This window comes from Palaemon carinicauda, chromosome 16 (assembly GCF_036898095.1).
Source record: "Palaemon carinicauda isolate YSFRI2023 chromosome 16, ASM3689809v2, whole genome shotgun sequence".
In the NCBI taxonomy this organism is placed as follows: domain Eukaryota; kingdom Metazoa; phylum Arthropoda; class Malacostraca; order Decapoda; family Palaemonidae; genus Palaemon; species Palaemon carinicauda.
The window spans coordinates 68,722,218-68,741,219 of NC_090740.1; the positions used below are offsets into that span (position 1 = coordinate 68,722,218).

The 19,002-nt window shown below is 33.9% G+C and overlaps 1 protein-coding gene across 1 annotated transcript in view; it reads right to left on the reverse strand.

Annotated features, from left to right (window-relative positions):
- LOC137655058 (annexin-B12-like) overlaps positions 1 to 19,002 on the reverse strand; it is a 112,695-nt gene that overhangs the window by 13,352 nt on the left and 80,341 nt on the right. The window contains exons 4-7 of the mRNA XM_068388952.1: positions 12,438 to 12,528; positions 5,597 to 5,733; positions 4,160 to 4,352; positions 2,497 to 2,609 (exon numbers count right to left, since the gene is read on the reverse strand). Of these exons, the coding sequence (XP_068245053.1) occupies positions 2,497 to 2,609; positions 4,160 to 4,352; positions 5,597 to 5,733; positions 12,438 to 12,528 (534 nt within the window). The remainder of the gene's footprint in view (positions 1 to 2,496; positions 2,610 to 4,159; positions 4,353 to 5,596; positions 5,734 to 12,437; positions 12,529 to 19,002) is intronic.

Below are 19,002 nucleotides of genomic sequence, written 5' to 3' on the forward strand. Positions count from 1 at the left end.
ATATATATATATATATATATATATATAATATATATATATATATATATATATATATATACACACATATATATATATATATATATATATATATATATATATATATATATATGCATATATATATGTATATATATATATATATGTATATATGTATATATATTTATATATATATATATATATATATATATATGTATATATATATATATATATGTATATATATATATATATATATATATATATATATATATATATATATGTGTATATATATAAGTATATATATATATAAGTATATATATATATATATATATATATATATATATATATATATATATATATATATATATATGTATATATATATATATATATATATATATATATATATATATATATATATATATATATATATATATATATATATATATATATATATATATACTAGCAGGGTTACCCGGCATTGCCCGGGTATATTTATTCTTGAATTTTAAATGTGAGCATAAATCTCCCCTCATTCACAAATTTTTCTCCATATGAAGCCATCTGGAAAGCATTGTAATATCGTAGTATGTTTTCAAGAAAATGTTTTGAATGTTGGTATGTTCCATTGTGATTTTTGTTTTGTTTTTTCAGATATTCAGGAGGTCCAACTATAAGCCATTATAATTTTCCCCCCACTGTAACACAATCCAGGAGGTTCATTCTTCTATTTGAACACCACAGTGATTACATTGTTGTGTCATTAGGTCAATTTGTACTATGTTTTCTGTTTCATAGGGGTATCTTGGATTATAAGTGAAGGCACCAAGACACCATTGTACAGCATTAAAAGGACATGCTCTTGCTTCTGAATGCATGACCCTATCAATATGGCAACTATTCTCAGCTCCTTCCGATGTTTCTTGGTTTCAATAGACAATCATTCTTTGTTGGTTATCGTGAAATCGAGCTATTCTTTGATTTTTTGATTCCTGAATTCTTATAGCTGCTATTCGTTGTTGATTATTTTCAAGGCGTTGGTCTCCATCTTGTGCTGCACGTCTAGTTGCCCTTCTGTTTGTATTAGTGTTCCTTCTTAAATTCATCTGCTCTTCGTCTTCTGCTTCACGTCTAGCTGCCATTCTGCTTGCATTAGTGTTACTTCTTAAATTCATCTGCTCTTCGTCTTCTGCTTCACGTCTAGCTGCCATTCCGCTTGCATTAGTGTTCCTTCTTAAGTCCATCTGCTCTTCGTCTTCTGCTTCACGTCTAGCTGCCATTCCGCTTGCATTAGTGTTCCTTCTTAAGTCCATCTGCTCTTCGTCTTCTGCTTCACGTCTAGCTGCCATTCCGCTTGCATTAGTGTTCCTTCTTAAGTCCATCTGCTCTTCGTCTTCTGCTTCACGTCTAGCTGCCATTCCGCTTGCATTAGTGTTCCTTCTTAAGTCCATCTGCTCTTCGTCTTCTGCTTCACGTCTAGCTGCCATTCCGCTTGCATTAGTGTTCCTTCTTAAGTCCATCTGCTCTTCGTCTTCTGCTTCACGTCTAGCTGCCATTCCGCTTGCATTAGTGTTCCTTCTTAAGTCCATCTGCTCTTCGTCTTCTGCTTCATGTCTAGCTGCCATTCCGCTTGCATTAGTGTTCCTTCTTAAGTCCATCTGCTCTTCGTCTTCTGCTTCACGTCTAGCTGCCATTCCGCTTGCATTAGTGTTCCTTCTTAACCCTGGAAAGGTATGATGGGTCGTACGCGACCCCTACAGCATTTTCAAAACCTGTTTTTTCCCCATAAATCATCAGCTGTCTCGAATATGGAAGTGATCGACCTGCCAGGGGTGACTAGTCTACATGCCATTGTCTGCTTTAGGACTGATTTTCGTCTAACTTCCCTCCTTCCCCGATTTTTTACCCCCCCAGGGGTCGACCTCGACCCTGAAATACCTTTAAAGGGGTAAGTGGTCAATCAGCAAAGTTATTACATAATTATAAATTGTCGAACAGTGTTGATACTTGTTTGGTTCTTTATAGTTGGAAAGTGTGGGTGGATGGTTTGTCTACCACTTGCATGACATTGGTTTTGGCTTAGATGCTATATATTTCCATGAGGTCCATTTTCCCTCAAATGCTAATTTCTGAGTTTTTTTTATTTTTTGCAAATTTCTGATTTTGTTGTCCATCTTTCATTTTGACCTAAAAGAACCCTTGAAAATCCATCAGATTTTTTCTTATGCATCGAAACGCATGACACTGCTCATTATATTAAAGTATATTTTTCATTGGGTTGTAAGTTTTATGAGTAAGATTTTATTTCATAGTAATGTATTTTTACAGAATACCATAATTGAAAACATTTAGTCTTTAAAGCCTTGAAAATAGGTTAATTGAAATACAGAAACTGCTATCTTAAAGTAATGTACAGTACACTGAGCATATGGAATGTCTATCTTCTACTGCTGCTGATGTTATGTATTTGTATGATTGTATGTACTGTATGTACATACTGTAAGCATGCATTTAAAGAAAACTTACCTCAGATCGTGACACAAGGATACGAATGAGCGACTTATCATCAGTCCCTGGTCCATCCAGAGCCTCGTGGATACGAGTTGCATAAAAGGCTAAAGGATCCTTCACCCTTAGGACTGTAAAAAAAAAAAAAAAAAAAAAAAAAGTAAATGGACAGTACCAAACACCAATTCTTTTTGTATTGAGGTTTTGTATAGGACTTTAATTGCTGAAAGATCACTTGCTGTTATTTACATTTGTGATAAGAAGAGATATAATTTGAATGGTAAAGAAATTTAATTGCAAATACTGGGATTGTTGTATTAGATTTTTGTACATCAAAATAATTTTTGTAAAATTGTTTGAGTATTCTAAATAAGAATATAGTACTGGAGTGGAAACCCTTTATACACTTATGCCCCTTGTTTTATGTATGCAACGTATCTAACAAAAAACAAAACTACAGTCAGTAATATATTCTTACTCTAACTGTTGAACTATGGGTGAACCCATATACAGAGAGAGACTACGCCTCGTTTAAGAAGCTTCAACACAAGCACATCTAATCGTTTACAAATACAACACAATTTTTTATCTTCCATGCACTTTTGCACACAGGAAATTAAGACTTTTTCATATAGCATATAGTGTACGGGGCTTTAATATTGGTCTTCTCTCGCTCCCCTTCCAAATGCTTCAGAATGATATGCTTCATGTACCAGCCTACCATCCTCTGTTCTTTCCTTTCGAAAGCCCCCCATTCATCTACTTTAACCTTTTCACTACTTTTATGTATACACATTTCTTACCTTTCAGTTCTTCATATGCCAGTTATGTTATGCAAACAGTTCATCTTGATAATTACCTTTTGCATTCTCACCTTGTCTTTTATCTGAAGAGATCTTTTTGTCACAATCTTCAATTTACTGGCTTCATTGGTTTTGCTATTTGAATAATAAGATCATTTAGTTTATTTACTTTTGTATACCTACAAGAATCAGCTGATGTTTTCTTATAGAATCTAATTGTTCATTATGCCATCTTCCTAGCTTTGAGTTTACCATTCTTGTAGCTAAATTTTGTTTCTGAATTTTATTCTCTTCCAACTCTTTCTATCTTTTCTATTAGTTACGGCAGTTTCTTTACACTATCTGAGATCAGTGCTTTACAATCTGCCCTATTTTACTATTCCACACATCATTCAGTACTAATCTTTTCATCTCGCAACTTTGCACCTACATTTACTGTCCTTTCTCTTGACTTTTGTATCCACACTAACACATCCTTCACATACATCATGGAAGTTTTTAAACACTCTTAATCTATCATTTAAACCATATCATGTGGAAAGCCTCCATATTAATCCCATAACCTATCACAAACCTGTTCTAGGTTTGAGTTTTTAACAGTTTATATTTCTTTCTGTATTATTTCTACCTTGGTAAATTTTATACAAATTCCTGATACTATACATCAGTCTTCTTGAAAATACCCAAGTAAGATTGACTGGATCTCAAAGAATCTTCCCTATTATATTAGTTTCCCTTTGGCAGTGCACTTATTACCTGGTACGTAGTTAACCACTTAAGCTGACAAGAGGTACCCTCAAGTTAGCAAAATATGCCTTATGCTCCCTATTGTTTAGAAGTTTGGGAACCAGTTATTGCATCTATCATCTGTCTCTTACCTATTGCAAGCAGACCATTTTTCATATCTCCATCAAATTCAGAAGATATGGCATTCTCAATGGAGTCCTGAGCAATGCTCTCGTAAGCATTGAAAATTTCCTGTAATTGAGTATAACTTCTAGTGTTTAGTATGGCTATGAATTCCGATGAGTCTGTGTCTCCATTCATGCCGATGCCTGCGTCGTAGAGATCCTGGAAATCAGAGGAAAAGAACTGTCATATAATTCTTTTTTCTTTTTTACAAGAGAGAGAAAATTTTGTATTGCTCTTTGAAATATTCCTAACATATCATGGGTCTAAATATTCTCTTTATATTTTTCACCACTAGAAATGTGAATCAATAGCAAGATCATTGTAACTTATACAGTTATTATTTAACCACTAAATTTATGGCCAGCGACATGTATAATTTTCAGACCTTTTCAACATCGGCCATTTCATATTCCCACACCGAAAGTGTAGCCCCAAGTTGTGCAGTGAACCTCCTATCGCACACTAACTATAATTTCTGGTTACAGTATTATCAATTTTATTTTTCATGTTATTCAATACTTTATGGGTTTGTTTCTTTTCCCCTGAAACTTCTGAAATATAATTTTACACCTCTATTGTTCTCCGTTCTTTCAACTTTAGGAAACTTATTGCAAAATATTTACCTATCTTTTCTTATGCATTATAATTTTCTAAATTTTACAATTCCAATTTTTCCCATTCCTTGCATCTCGAGGTTTTTCACTTTTCCGCTCTTTCCTTGTTCACCTGTCTATTCCTATTATTCATATCACCAGTTTCAGAATTGTTTCTTTCATCCTCATTCAGTATTCACAACTCACTTCCTTAAAGAAAAGTTTGTTAAAGAAAATATGCTACATAATATCAAATTCAGTTTCTATGTAGCCTGCAGTCTTCAATCTTTTTAGGATTTTCATGAAGAATTACCATCTATCCTTCGTTTTGTTAGATTTTGAGGGCAAATTTACAGAAAAATATATTTCCCAAAATATGCTTTATAAAGACTCGCTAGTAAGATAAAAAATGGACTAACCAAGCTACACCTGAGTTTTTTTTTTTTTTTTTTTTATAAGTTTCTAATATGACACAAAATGTTGTTGGTCATGTTTTTAATTTGTTAAATTTGCAATGACTTCAATAACAGTAAGGGACCTAAATCATTCAAAAAGGCAAGAATGGTTCTCGAACATTAAAACTACCCCGTTTAAATCTTTGGGAAATGACTTCAGTACGCCAAAAGTTATTGGAATACAGAAAGTGGGATTGAAATCTTAAAATTTTGGATACAAGGCTACTCACTGCAAAGATAACTGCATTATTTAGCTAAAGTTGAAAGTAGTACAACAAGAAAGAAAGAATAGTATGGGTGAGTGTTTAATCTGCATATAGTTCTTTTAACAATCTTTATGCCTAGATTTGGTCACCTGAGCATCCTTACGAGCCATAGCTGCATCCTTTGTCTCGTCTTCATCCCTTCCAGCAGCCACAAGACTCCTCATAAGGTTTTTGAAGTCGCCGCTTAGTTCAGATGCAAGCTGGTCGTCAAGGCTTCTGCCATTTGCTGAAAGAAAATTATTTATTGGTGGAAATTTTCTGTAGAATATAAAAAACGCTAAATAGCAAGAATTGATATATTGGGAGCTACTCTTACATCTTGAATGCGCAGCACTACAATAAAATAGTAGTACTGTACCAAATACAGTAATCACATATTTACAATAGTACCTACAATGTTGAAATATTTCTTACGAAACGGGAAATATTTTTCTTCTTTGATCAACAAAGGCTTTATATGATAGGAAAGTCTACAGTCTCATAAGTTCTGGTAAAATATGCCATCAAAGGAAAGACATCATAATCTCTTTAAAGAAAAGACACGATTATTAGACAACACAAAGAAAATTCTTCACCAGTGTCAAAATAAGAATCAATCACAAAATGGCTAATATAACAAGTACAAAATCATGTATATTCTTGGTAGAATACTGGCTTTGTGACAGTAAGGCTTTTATTGGGGACAGCAGACGTTGGCAATGACTGTTCCTTTGCAGGTATGTGGCAAAAAAGAAAGGAAAAAAAACAACAAAAAAACATCGAAACAGATTTTGGACTGTCAGTTTTGTCTAGAATAATTTGTAAGTCATACACAGGGTGGTCAAATTTTAGGGCTTCTAAATGAAAATTGTTTGGGGGCATTTCCAGAAAGTTTATTCAGGAACTTGTGGTTCCTTCTAATTTCATTTCCATTTGGAATAATAACGGTAAAGATCTTGGTTTCAGTTTTTGGGATTTTATAGTACCATGTTTAACCATCTTGAACAAGAAACTTCATGCCAGGTAATAAATCACTTGGTTCTGAATGAGCGTTAGAATCATAATGATACTTGTAACTTTCACAGGCTACCTAAGTTTGCAGTGGTGATTGGCGATTTCAGGGCTTGCTGACAGTTTAACAGGTAAACTATTGGAAATTTTCCTCTGGAAAAAAAGAAAAAAAAAATAAGAAACTATTCAGCAAGGTCTTTCCTTCCAGTTAAAAAGGGACATGCCATATACCGTACTTTACAGTAGTCTAGTAGAGACCTTTATATATCTGACTTGTACATCTCAATTATGTCTGGGGATATCGTAGACTGCCGTTAATATGGGTAAAATTTCTCTCCTCTAAAGATCTTTTAAACTCAATTAATAATAGCCTACTGGGTACCATTGTCCAAGTACATCACCTGACATTGGCCATGGACACTGAAAAGCACTTCAAGAAAAATGATAACTACACCTGATGTGTTATTATGACCTAGGTGTTTGATGAGGGCCATTTAAATAGAAATATGAGCTAACATACTTCTGACCATCCAATTCAAAAAGATCTGATATCAGTTTCCAATGAAAGTATTGGGTTACTCTTAATCGAAAAAGAGCTAGAGTTGAAAGGACTGGAGAATCTTCATAAGTGGAGTCTCGCCCTTCTGCTGAGTGCCCTTTTGGGCACCTCTTGTTTGCTGTGTGCATTATATTATTTTCATGTATGGTTATTCATATAAGATTTTGCGTTTATTGAATAGGAATTCGGGGTTGCGGTCGTGTTTTCTGCATCTACATACTCCATTTATTACCATTACTCTTCATGTTATTAATAACCTAGCTTCTACACTGTATAATTTTCTCCATTCCATATGCCTTTGGAAGTAAAATTAGGCCTACTATAATATCATGAGGACATGGCTGTATCTTTATTGTTTCTTTGTCATTCGTCAGAAGGATCTTAATAACATATCAGGGGTCGAGTATGATATTTTTTTATTTTTATTTTAGTATTGGTTTCCAATAATAATTCTTGGCTTTGAGAATAAATGGGTTAATGAAAAACGAAAACTAAGGTGGAACGGAATTCCAACCCCTTTTCTCACCATAGCCTAAACGTAGGAAGTCTCCCGTTCAGTGAGGCCTACCTGATAAATCTAGAGAGGATCATATCAGGTTGGATCATGCATAATGCAAAATTCAACAAAGCAATAGCATTTTGAGTACTAGAAAGTTTTGCAATTGATGTTCGCAATAGTAGAATTATGTAGTAGTACTTGTATTGTGCTTGTATTGTGGTATTCAATATAAATGTATGTTTTGTTATAAGATATACTAGTTCATATATATATATATATATATATATATATATATGTATATATATATATATATATATATATATATATATATAGGCTATATATATATATATATATATATATATATATATACATTTATATATATATATATATATATATATATATATATATATAGTGAAAAAAGGTATAGTGAGTATATATCATAATCTACTGATCTTTATATCTTTTCTAATATATTTATATGCATTAATTTTTAATATCTTCAATGTAAATCCATATTTCTTAAAGACAATGTCATTATATGATACATATAATATTATGATATTTAAATATTATTTAGCAGCTAATAATGATAACTGATAAATAAAATTGATAGTAACGATAGGATATATCACTGAAGATTATTGATATTGATACATTTGAGCGTGATGTAGGTATTAAAAGTAAGATAATAATAAATTGTATTGGTGTAAATTATGGAAAATGTGATTTATAACTAAAATGTGATAAAATAGTGAAGGTATATAGTACGTAATATATGTAGCGAAAGTTAGATATAGTTGTGGAACTTGTGGATAGTATTGATTTCTGACATAATGTGATATAGTAGTGAAGATAAGATATATTAGTGAGCATGTGATATAGATTATGATATAGTATGAAAAATAATGGCAATCAAATGAGGGGACATTAGGTTTCCATTTTTTTTTATAAGCGCTGGACAAGTATTCGTAATAAAAAAAGAAAGTATAATAGAAAGAGGTGCACAGAGGAATAGCAGGCTTTGATAGAGAGAGAGAGAGAGAGAGAGAGAGAGAGAGAGAGAGAGAGAGAGAGAGAGAGATGATCAGAGGCCTACAACTGACAAATGTTTGACAATGTTCGAGTCGGCCGAGCTTGACTTCATCTTCAATTCTAGATACAGTATTTACAAGGTATAACACAATAGATGTAAACTTTATTCAAGAAGTTAAAATTAAACTTTATTAAATATATCTTAAAAGGAAGAAGGGATACGAGACAGGGATTATGAGGGAAGTTCGTTAAGCCTCTTAGGCTTCAGCCACACTGCGCGCCGATGAGCGTCGAGGTAGAGGCATGACTTAGGCGGCAGGCCAGCGACACCTCTCTTGCCTCCTCACTCCAGCAGTCGAAGATAACCTCTCGCAAACATGACAGGATGGTGTTTGAATAGGAAATAACTACTGATTGAACATATTTGTTTTAAACTGAACAAAAGATTTTACTATTTTGGATTCATGATTTTAATAAATAGAGAAGGGAAAATAAGTCTATTTTACAATTAATATTACCAGTCTCGTTTGTACGACGATAAGTTTTATGAATATCTGCGTATGACACAATTCCTTGTTGGCAACATCCTTCTTAGATTCCGGCTCACAACACAAACGTCGAATTATAGACAACCTCAACCTCTCTCATACTAGCCATTATAATGGCTTAAAACATGATAAAGTTCTCGAAAAATCATTGTCCCGCTTATTCCAGAATTAACTAGTATTTGCATAAGATATATTATTTAAAGGTAAATATGAATTTTATTTTATATTTGAAATTTCTGTACTTTATCTTTTAGATTTTTTGTGGTTATATATAAATATATATATATATATATATATATATATATATATATATATATATATATATATATATATATATATATATATATATAAATTAGATGGTGATTAAATAGGTTGCAAAGCACAAAAAGGCGTAGGCCTACCCACTATTTTATTACCATTCATTTAGTTGATTGTCATATCTTATTTTTACTCTCCGAAACACCTCCCAATAAATTTTTGATTAGCCATGGCTGGAAACGAACAACTGAACGTGTAGATGTCCATTTCTTCTTCTTTCATGTTGTTAGAGTATCCTATACTTTAGTTTGCTCTTGTGTCTATGTTGCTATTTTTCTGTCTCTTAGTGTAATCTATCCATAGATCTTTGAGTTATAATTAGCTTATACTGCAAGGCTCTAGTAAGGGTCCAAGTTTCTGATGCATAAGTTGATACTGGTAGAACCATCTAATTAAATACTTTTCCTTTTATGGAATGTGGCATTTTACATTTCATAATTTCATTTTCTTTACCAAAAGCTCTGCATCCCATGCTTATCCTCTCCTTAATTTTGGTCTCATGTCCTCGAAAAACACTTACTGTCTGTCCTGAGTAAGTATATTCATTATCAATCTCTTGAGGTTCGTTTTAACTCTTAATTGTTGTCTCTCTGTATTTTCATTGAACATTATCTGATCTTTATTTATAATTATTTTCAGTCCTAAATTTTTGCTTTCTCTGTTCAAATATTCTATCATATTTTGCAATTCCTCCCATTATTCACTAAACAGTTGTTATGGTATTCCCCGTTAATGTTCGTTTCTATAGTTTCCTAATCTTAAGTTTTATAAACTTCTTCTAAGAATACTGTGAATGATTTAGAAGGGATGGGGTCTCCCCGTCTAATTCCCTTTTCAATCGGATTTTTTTTTTCGCTATTTTATGTACTTGCCATATAGATATCTTCAAGTGTTCTAACACGAGATTCATCTGTTCCACGTCTTTGAAGGGCTTTCATCACCTCGAAAGTTTTGACAGAATCATAAGCTTCCTCATAATCTGTAAATCCCATAAATAGTTGATCTTTCCATTAGCTGGTTAATTACATGGATATAGTAAGTTGTTGGTATCCTCTTTTAAAACCTGCTTGCTCTCTTAGCCATTTAAAGTCTAGCTTTATTTCCATTTTGCCTAATGTGATCTTTGTAAATATATCATATATTACTAAATAAACTTATTAGGCGGCAATTTTTTCAGGTCTTAGTGTCTCTCTAATATAAAGATAAATGTTTTCCAAGCTGAAGGTATAGAGCAAACTTGAACACATTTTTTTTTTGTAAAGCCTAGCGAGATTTATTACTATGAAATCTCCTCCATCTATTACTAAATCAGTTGTTAGGCCGTCTTCTGCTACTTGCCTCTTTTCATGCCTTTTAATGCTTTCTATCCTTCTGTTAACGTTTAGTACCGGCACCGGCGTTTCCTTATTTCTTTTGGCAAAGTTATTTCTTATATCACTATTGTTTAACATTGCATATAAATTCTCTACTATTTTTAGCACTCTATTTCTTTTGTTGATAATACTTAAATCTTTATCCTTTAAAGCAAACATTCATTGGCAGCCTGCTTCAAGGCTTTTCGTCAATATGATATTTCTTTTGTTCTTTAGTGTTTCCTTAATTTTTGTCTGATTGCTTCCCGAATGCCTAAGGTTTTTATTTTTTTATTGTTTTTGATAGTTCTGGTAATTTTATTTCATCTCTCTTGGATTTTACCCTCTTTTCTAATATTTCCTTTATTCTGTGTTTTTTTTTTTTTATCTTTTCCGATAATTTTCCTCCATATTGTTTAGGAACATTTCCGTCTATATATCTTGTGCTGATTCCTATACAAATTTTGTTCAATTACTGTTGATTTCTTCTTTAGTTCTTCCATTTCTTCATGCAGCTGGGAGCACCTATTTTGTATAGTTAAATTGAACTTATCAGATTTTTCTTTTATTACAGGAGTGTTTAGTTTCTTTCTTAAAATTAATTTATCTCTTCCTTTCCTTAGATCTAAACAAATTTTACTTCTCACCGTTCTATGGTCGCTTGACTTTAATTTGTTTAACAATGTTTCATCTTTAAATAAATATTTTTTTTTCTTCACTGAGAATAGAATCTATTTTATTTCTTCAAGTGGTCTTTGCCATGTCCATTTTATATGTTCCTTTTTATAATAAAATGTGTTCATGATTTTCTGATTGTTTCTTTCAGAAAATCCTATAAGTAACCTGTTTCTGCTCTGCCATTCCTCGTGTCTACTTCAAAATTACCTGCTCCTAATTATCCTTTCTTCTTTTGGCCTACTTTAGCATTGAAATCATCTATTTTTTTTTCTTAGATATCTCCAGATCTTTAAAAGAAGTTTCTATTTCTTATTCTGTATGGGATGTTGTTGGTGCATACTTTTGAATGATCTTAATTTTATACTTTTTATTTAGTTCGATAATCAATCCTGCAATTCTATCGCTGATACTATAAAATTCTCCTATGTTACCTACAGGATTTTTATTGATAAGAAAACCCACACCATTTCCTTTGTTCCTTTCTTGTCCTCTGAAACAAAATATGTGGCCCTATATCAACTCTATATAAGATTCCCCAGCTCCTTTAATTTCATTAATTCCTATTATATACCGATTTACTTCTTTCAGCTCTTCTAAAACGCAACAATATCTGCTTCATTAGACAGGGTCCTGACATTGTGTGTTTTAAGGTTCAATTTCAAAGTTGGAATGTTCTAGTCCACAGATTCTTGTCATTTCTTCTTTCTTCTCCCTTTTCTACAGGGAATGCCTTATTCAGACTTGAGCAACCTGTGGTACGAGATAACTCATCCCTTAGGCCTGTGGTGGGGTTTTCTACTGCTTTGACTCGGACTGTGAGAATTTTCTTTTCATTTTTCTTGAATTAGTAGTAGGCCTACCCTATAATCACACTTTTACGATAGGAATGGTATTGTTGGAATATCGAAGCCTTCAACAATAACGACTACTAGTGATTAAGATAGAAAGACTTACCTTCTTCATAAAAATAAGCGAGACTGCATATTTCGTCAGGTGTCTTGCAACAGAGGATATCCACCAGAGTATTTTCTTGTGTACCAACGCCCTAGAAGACCATTTACTGTTAGTGTGACAAAACAATGAAATATGCCTTTTAAATTACCGGATTCAATATATATATATATATATATATATATATATATATATATATATATATATATGTATATGAAATTTTAAAGATACTTTTTATTAACAGAAGTGACAAACATGTCAGTTAACAGGAAAGAAAGATACTAGTCATAAGGAGTGCACATTGGCCCTTTTAATATAATGTTATTTTAATGGTGTTCTTGAATAACGTAAAGGACCGAAAAGGGCATAGAAAATATAAAAGAATGTAAAAGAGGTCAATAAAGGGGCATAGAGAGTACGTAGGAGGTAAAAAAAGGGGCGTAGAAAGCATGAAAGAGGTCATTAAATGGGCATAGAAAGCATGAAAGAGGTCAATGGAGGGGCATAAAAAGCGTAAAGGAATACAAAGGAGATCTTTAAAGGGGCATAGAAAGCATAAAGGAATGTAAAGGAGGTCAATATAGGGGCATAAAAAGCATGAAGGAGGTATGAATGTGCATAGAAAGCGTAAAGGAATGTAAAGGAGGTAAATAAAGGTACATACAAAACATGAAGGAGGTCAATAAAGGGGCATAGAAAGTGTAAATGATTGTAAAGGAGGTCAATAAAGGGGCATAGAAAGCGTAAATGATTGTAAAGGAGGTCAATATAAGGGCATAGAAAGCGTAAAGGAATGTAAAGGAGGTAAATAAAGGGACATAGAAAAAACGAAGGATGTAAATAAAGAGGCATAAAAAACATGAAGGATGTCAATAAAGAGGCATAGAAAACGTAAAGGAATGTAAAGGAGGTCAATATAGGGACATAGAAAGCATGAAGGAGGTCAATAAAGAGGCATAGAAAACGTCAAGGAATGTAAAGGAGGTCAATAATGGGACATAGGAATCATGAAGGCGGTCAAGAAAGATGTTTAGAAAGCGTAAAGGAATGTAAACGAGGTAAATAAAGGTTCATAGAAAGCATGGAGGAGGTCAATAAAGGAGCATAGAAAGTGTAAAGGAATGTAAAGGAGGTCAATAATGGGACATAGAAAGCATAAAGGAGGTCAGTAAAAGGTCATAGAAAACGTAAAGGAATGTAAAGGAGGTAAATAAAGGGACATAGAAAGCATGGAGGAGGTCAATAAAGGTGAAATAAAAAGTAAGAAGGAGGTCAATAAAGAAGCATAGAAAGCACGAAGGAGGTCAATAAAGAAGCATAGAAAGCATGAGGGAGGTCAATAAACATGCATAGAAAGCATGAGAGAGATCAATAAAAGAGCATAAAAAGCGTAAAGTAATGTGAAGGAGGTCAATAAAGGAGCATAGAAAGCGTAAAGTAATGTAATGGAGGTCAATAAACGGGCACAGGATGCATGAAGAATGGCAATAAAGGGGCATAAAAAGCGAAAAGGAATGCAAAGGAGGTCATTAAAGGAGCATAAAAAGCATAAAAGAGGTAAATGAAGGTCCATAGAAAACATAAGGGAGGTCAATAAAGGAGCATAGAAAATGTAAAGGAATAAAAAGGAGGTAACTAAAGGGGCATAGAAAACATAAAGGAGGTCAATAAAGGAGCATAGAAAACGTAAGGGAATCTAAAGGAGGTAAATAAAGTGGTATAGAAAACATGAAGGAGGTCAATAAAGAGACATAGAAAGCATTAAGGAATGTAAAGGAGGTCAATAAAGGAGCATAGAAAGCATGAAGGGGGGAAATAAATGAGCATAGAAAGCATGAAGGAGGTCAATCAATGGGCATAAAAAGCTTAAAGGAATATAAAGAATGTCAATAAAGGAGCATGAATGAAGGGGCAGAGAAAGTGTAAAGGAATGTAAAGAAAGTGAATAAAGGGACATAGAAAACATGAAGGAGGTCAATAAAGAAACATACAAAGCGCAAATGAATGCAAACGATGTCAATAAAGGAGCATGGAAAGCGTAACGAATGTAAAGGAGGTAAATAATGGGACATAGAAAGCATGAAGGAGGTCAATAGAAGGGCATAAAAAGCGTAAAGGAATGTAAAGGAGGTAAATAAGAGACATAAAAGACATGAAGAAGGTCAATAAAGGAGCATAAAAACATGAAGAAGGAAAATAAATGGGCAGAGAAAGCTTGAAGGAGGTCAATAAATGGGCATAGGAAGCTTGAAGGAATGTAAAGGAAGTCAATAAAGGGGCATAAAAAGCATGGAGGTAAATGAAGCGGCATAGAAAGTGTAAAGGAATGTAAAGGAGGTCAATAAAGGAACATAGAAAGCATGAAGGAGGTCAATAAAGGGTCATAGAAAGCATGAAGGAGGTCAATAAAGGAGCATAGAAAGCGTAAAGGGATGTAAAGGAAGTAAATAGGGACAGAGAAAACATGGAGGTCAATAAAGGAGCATAGAAAGCGTAAAGGAGGTAAATAAGGGGGCATAGAAAACATGAAGAAGGTCAATAAAGAGGTATAGAAAACGTAAAGGAATGTAAAGGAGGTCAATAATGGGACATAAAAAGCTTGAAGGAGGTCAATGGAGGGGCATAAAAAGCGTAAAGGAATGTAAAGGAGGTCAATATAAGGGCATAGAAAGCATGAAGGAGGTCAATAAAGAGGCATAGAAAACGTAAAGGAATGTAAAGGAGGTCAATATAGGGACATAGAATGCATGAAGGAGGTCAATAAAGAGGCATAGAAAACGTAAAGGAATGTAAAGGAGGTCAATATAGGGACATAAAAAGCATGAAGGAGGTCGATAAAGAGGCTTAGAAAACATAAAGGAATGTAAAGGAGGTCAATATAGGGACATAGAAAGCATGAAGGAGGTCAATAAAGAGGCATAGAAAACGTAAAGGAATGTAAAGGAGGTAAATAAAGGGACATAAAAAACATGAAGGATGTCAATAAAGAGGCATAGAAAACGTTAAGGAATGTAAAGGAGGTCAATATAAGGGCACAGAAAGCGTAAAGGAAAGTAAAGGAAGTAAATAAAGGGACATAGAAAACATGAAGAATGTCAATAAAGAGGCATAGAAAACGTAAAGGAATGTAAAGGAGGTCAATATAGGGACAGAAAGCATAAAGGAGGTCAATAAAGAGGCATAGAAAACGTAAAGGAATGTAAAGGAAGTCAATATAGGGACATAGAAAGCATGAAGGAGGTCAATAAAGAGGCATAGAAAACGTAAAGGAATGTAAAGGAAGTCAATATAGAGACATAGAAAGCATGAAGGAGGTCAATAAAGAGGCTTAGAAAACGTAAAGGAATGTAAAGGAGGTCAATATAGGGACATAGAAAGCATGAAGGAGGTTAATAAAGAGGCATAGAAAACGTAAAGGAATGTAAAGGAGGTAAATAAAGGAACATAGAAAACATGAAGGAGGTCAATAAATAGGCATAGAAAACGTAAAGGAAAGTAAAGGAGGTAAATAAAGGGACATAGAAAACATGAAGGATGTCAATAAAGAGGCATAGAAAACGTAAAGGAATGTAAAGGAGGTCAATATAGGGACATAAAAAGCATGAAGGAGGTCAATAAAGGGACATAGAAAGCATGAAGGAGGTCAATAAAGAGGTATAGAAAACGTAAAGGAATGTAAAGGAGGTCAATATAGGGACATAAAAAGCATAAAGGAGGTCAGTAAAAGGTCATAGAAAACGTAAAGGAATGTAAAGGAGGTCAATATAGGGACATAGAAAGCATGAAGGAGGTCAATAAAGAGGTATAGAAAACGTAAAGGAATGTAAAGGAGGTCAATATAAGGACATAGAAAGCATAAAGGAGGTCAGTAAAAGGTCATAGAAAACGTAAAGGAATGTAAAGCAGGTAAATAAAGAGACATAGAAAACATGAAGGAGGTCAATAAAGAGGCATAGAAAACGTAAAGGAAGTAAAGGAGGTAAATAAAGAGACATAGAAAACATGAAGGAGGTCAATAAAGGAGCATAGAAAGCGTAAAGAAATGTAAAGGAGGTAAATAAAGGGGCGTAGAAAGTATGAAGGATGTCAATAAAGGGGTATAGAAAGCGTAAAGAAATGTAAAGAAGGTCATTATAGGGGCATAGAAAGCATGAAGGAGATGAATAAAGGAGCATAGAAAGCATAAAGGAATGTAAAGGAGGTAAATAAAGAGACATAGAAAGCATGAAGGAAGTCAATAAAGGGGCATAGAAAGCATAAAGGAATGTAAAGGAGGTAAATAAAGAGACACAGAAAGCATGAAGGAGGTCAATAAAGGAGCATAGAAAGCATAAAGGAATGTAAAGGAGGTAAATAAAGGGGCGTAGAAAGCATGAAGGATGTCAATAAAGGGGTATAGAAAGCGTAAAGAAATGTAAAGAAGGTCAATATAGGGGCATAGAAAGCATGAAGGAATTTAAGGGAGGTAAATAGAGGGACATAGAAAACATGAAGGAGGTCAATAAAGGGGCAGAGAAAGCATAAAGGAATATAAGAGAGGTAAATAAAGGAGCATAGAAAGCGTAAAGGAAAATAAGGGAGGTAAATAAAGGGACATAGAAAGCGTAAAGGAATGTAAAGGAGGTAAATAAAGGGATATGCAAAGCATGAAGGAGGTCAATAAAGGGTCATAGAAAGCACAAAGGAATATAAGGGAGGTAAATAGAGGGACATAGAAAACATGAAGGAGGTCAATAAAGGGGCAGAGAAAGCATAAAGAAATATAAGAGAGGTAAATAAAGGAGCATTAGAAAGCGTAAAGGAAAATAAGGGAGGTAAATTAATAGACATAGAAAGCGTAAAGGAATGTAAAGGAGGTAAATAAAGGGACATGCAAAGCATGAAGGAGGTCAATAAATGGGCAAAGAAAGCATAAAGGAATATAAAGTAAGTAAATAAAGGAGCATAGAAAGCGTAAAGGAATGTAAAAGAGGTAAACAAAGGGACATAAAAACATGAAGGAGGTCAATAAATGGGTTTAGAAATTATAAAGGAGGTCAATAAAGCGTCATAGAAAGTGTAAAAGAATGTAAAGGTCAATAAAGGGCATAGAAAGCATGAAGGAGGTCAATAAAGGGGCATAGAAAGCAGTAAAGAATGTAAAGGAGGTCAATAAAGGGCCATAGAAAGCATAAAGGAATGTAAAGGAGGTCAATAAGGGGACATAGAAAGCATGAAAGAGGTCAATAGAGGGGCATAGAAAGCGTAAAGGAATGTAAAGGAGGTCAATAAAGGGCCATAGAAAGCATAAAGCAATGTAAATGAGATAAATAAAGGGACATAGAAAGCATGAAAGAGGTCAATAAAGGGGCATAGAAAGCGTTAATGAATGTAAAGGAGGTAAATAAAGGGACATAGAAAGCATGAAAGAGGTCAATAAAGGGGCATAGAAAGCGTTAATGAATGTAAAGGAGGTAAATAAAGGGACATAGAAAGTGTGAAAGAGGTCAATAAAGGGTCATAGAAACAGTAAAGGAGGTTAATATATGTAGTTTTCCTCTTAAGAAGTTTTCCAGGAAGTACCCATGTAGCTATCATTGCTCATGTGAGTGTGAAAGTAAAAAAAAAAAATATCCCCTAAATAATGACCCCGGAGTTAGCGAGCGCAGCTTAACATCTACGCTTGCCAGAACATAGGAGTGATGATGTGGGGCTTTTTTTTTTTTTTTTTTTTTTTTTGCGAGTGTTGCGACCCACGGCAGAGTAAAAACCATTAGAAGTGAAGCTAAGATCAAGTCCCGATAACGCTTGGAATTATTAACTCTCATTATCACGAACGCTGGAAATCGCCAATGTCCATAGCAGATATGCTGCCAATCAATTTCTGATGAGTAATGACTAGTAACACCCTAATGTTCTATCCCTTCACGATCCTTTACGCTATTTATTTTCTTTACATTCCTTTACGCTTTTCAGTCACACCCTTATTTTGTGGTTACTTCAAACTATCTACTTCTCTGTCTCAACCAATTTTTTCCTTTAACATCCATTTCAACGATAATTTCATGTACGAGAATTTTAATTTGAAATTCTCTGCATTTCAATTTTCATATGCATTATTATATTACTGTAGGCTATGCATTTGGCTTTTAATGGTTACTATTTTTCCTCTGAAGCTTATCGAAGGCACAGAATACATAGGAAATAAAATTCTTTACCTTTACATGTTATGAATGAAAAATAATCAGTCAATATTCATACATACATACATATACCAAGGCACTTCCCCCAATCTTGGGGGGTAGCCGACATCAACAAATGAAACAAAACAAAAAGGTTACCTCTACTCTCTACGTTCCTCCCAGCCTGACAAGGGACTCAACCGAGTTCAGCTGGTACTACTAGGGTGCCACAGCCCACCCTCTCCCGTTATCCACCACTGATGAAGCTTCATACTGCTGAATCCCCTACTGCTGCTACCTCCGCGGTCATCTAAGGCCCTGGAGGAAGCAGCAGGGCCTACTGGAACTGCGTCACAATCGCTCGCCATTCATTCCTATTTCTAGCACGCTCTCTTGCCTCTCTCACA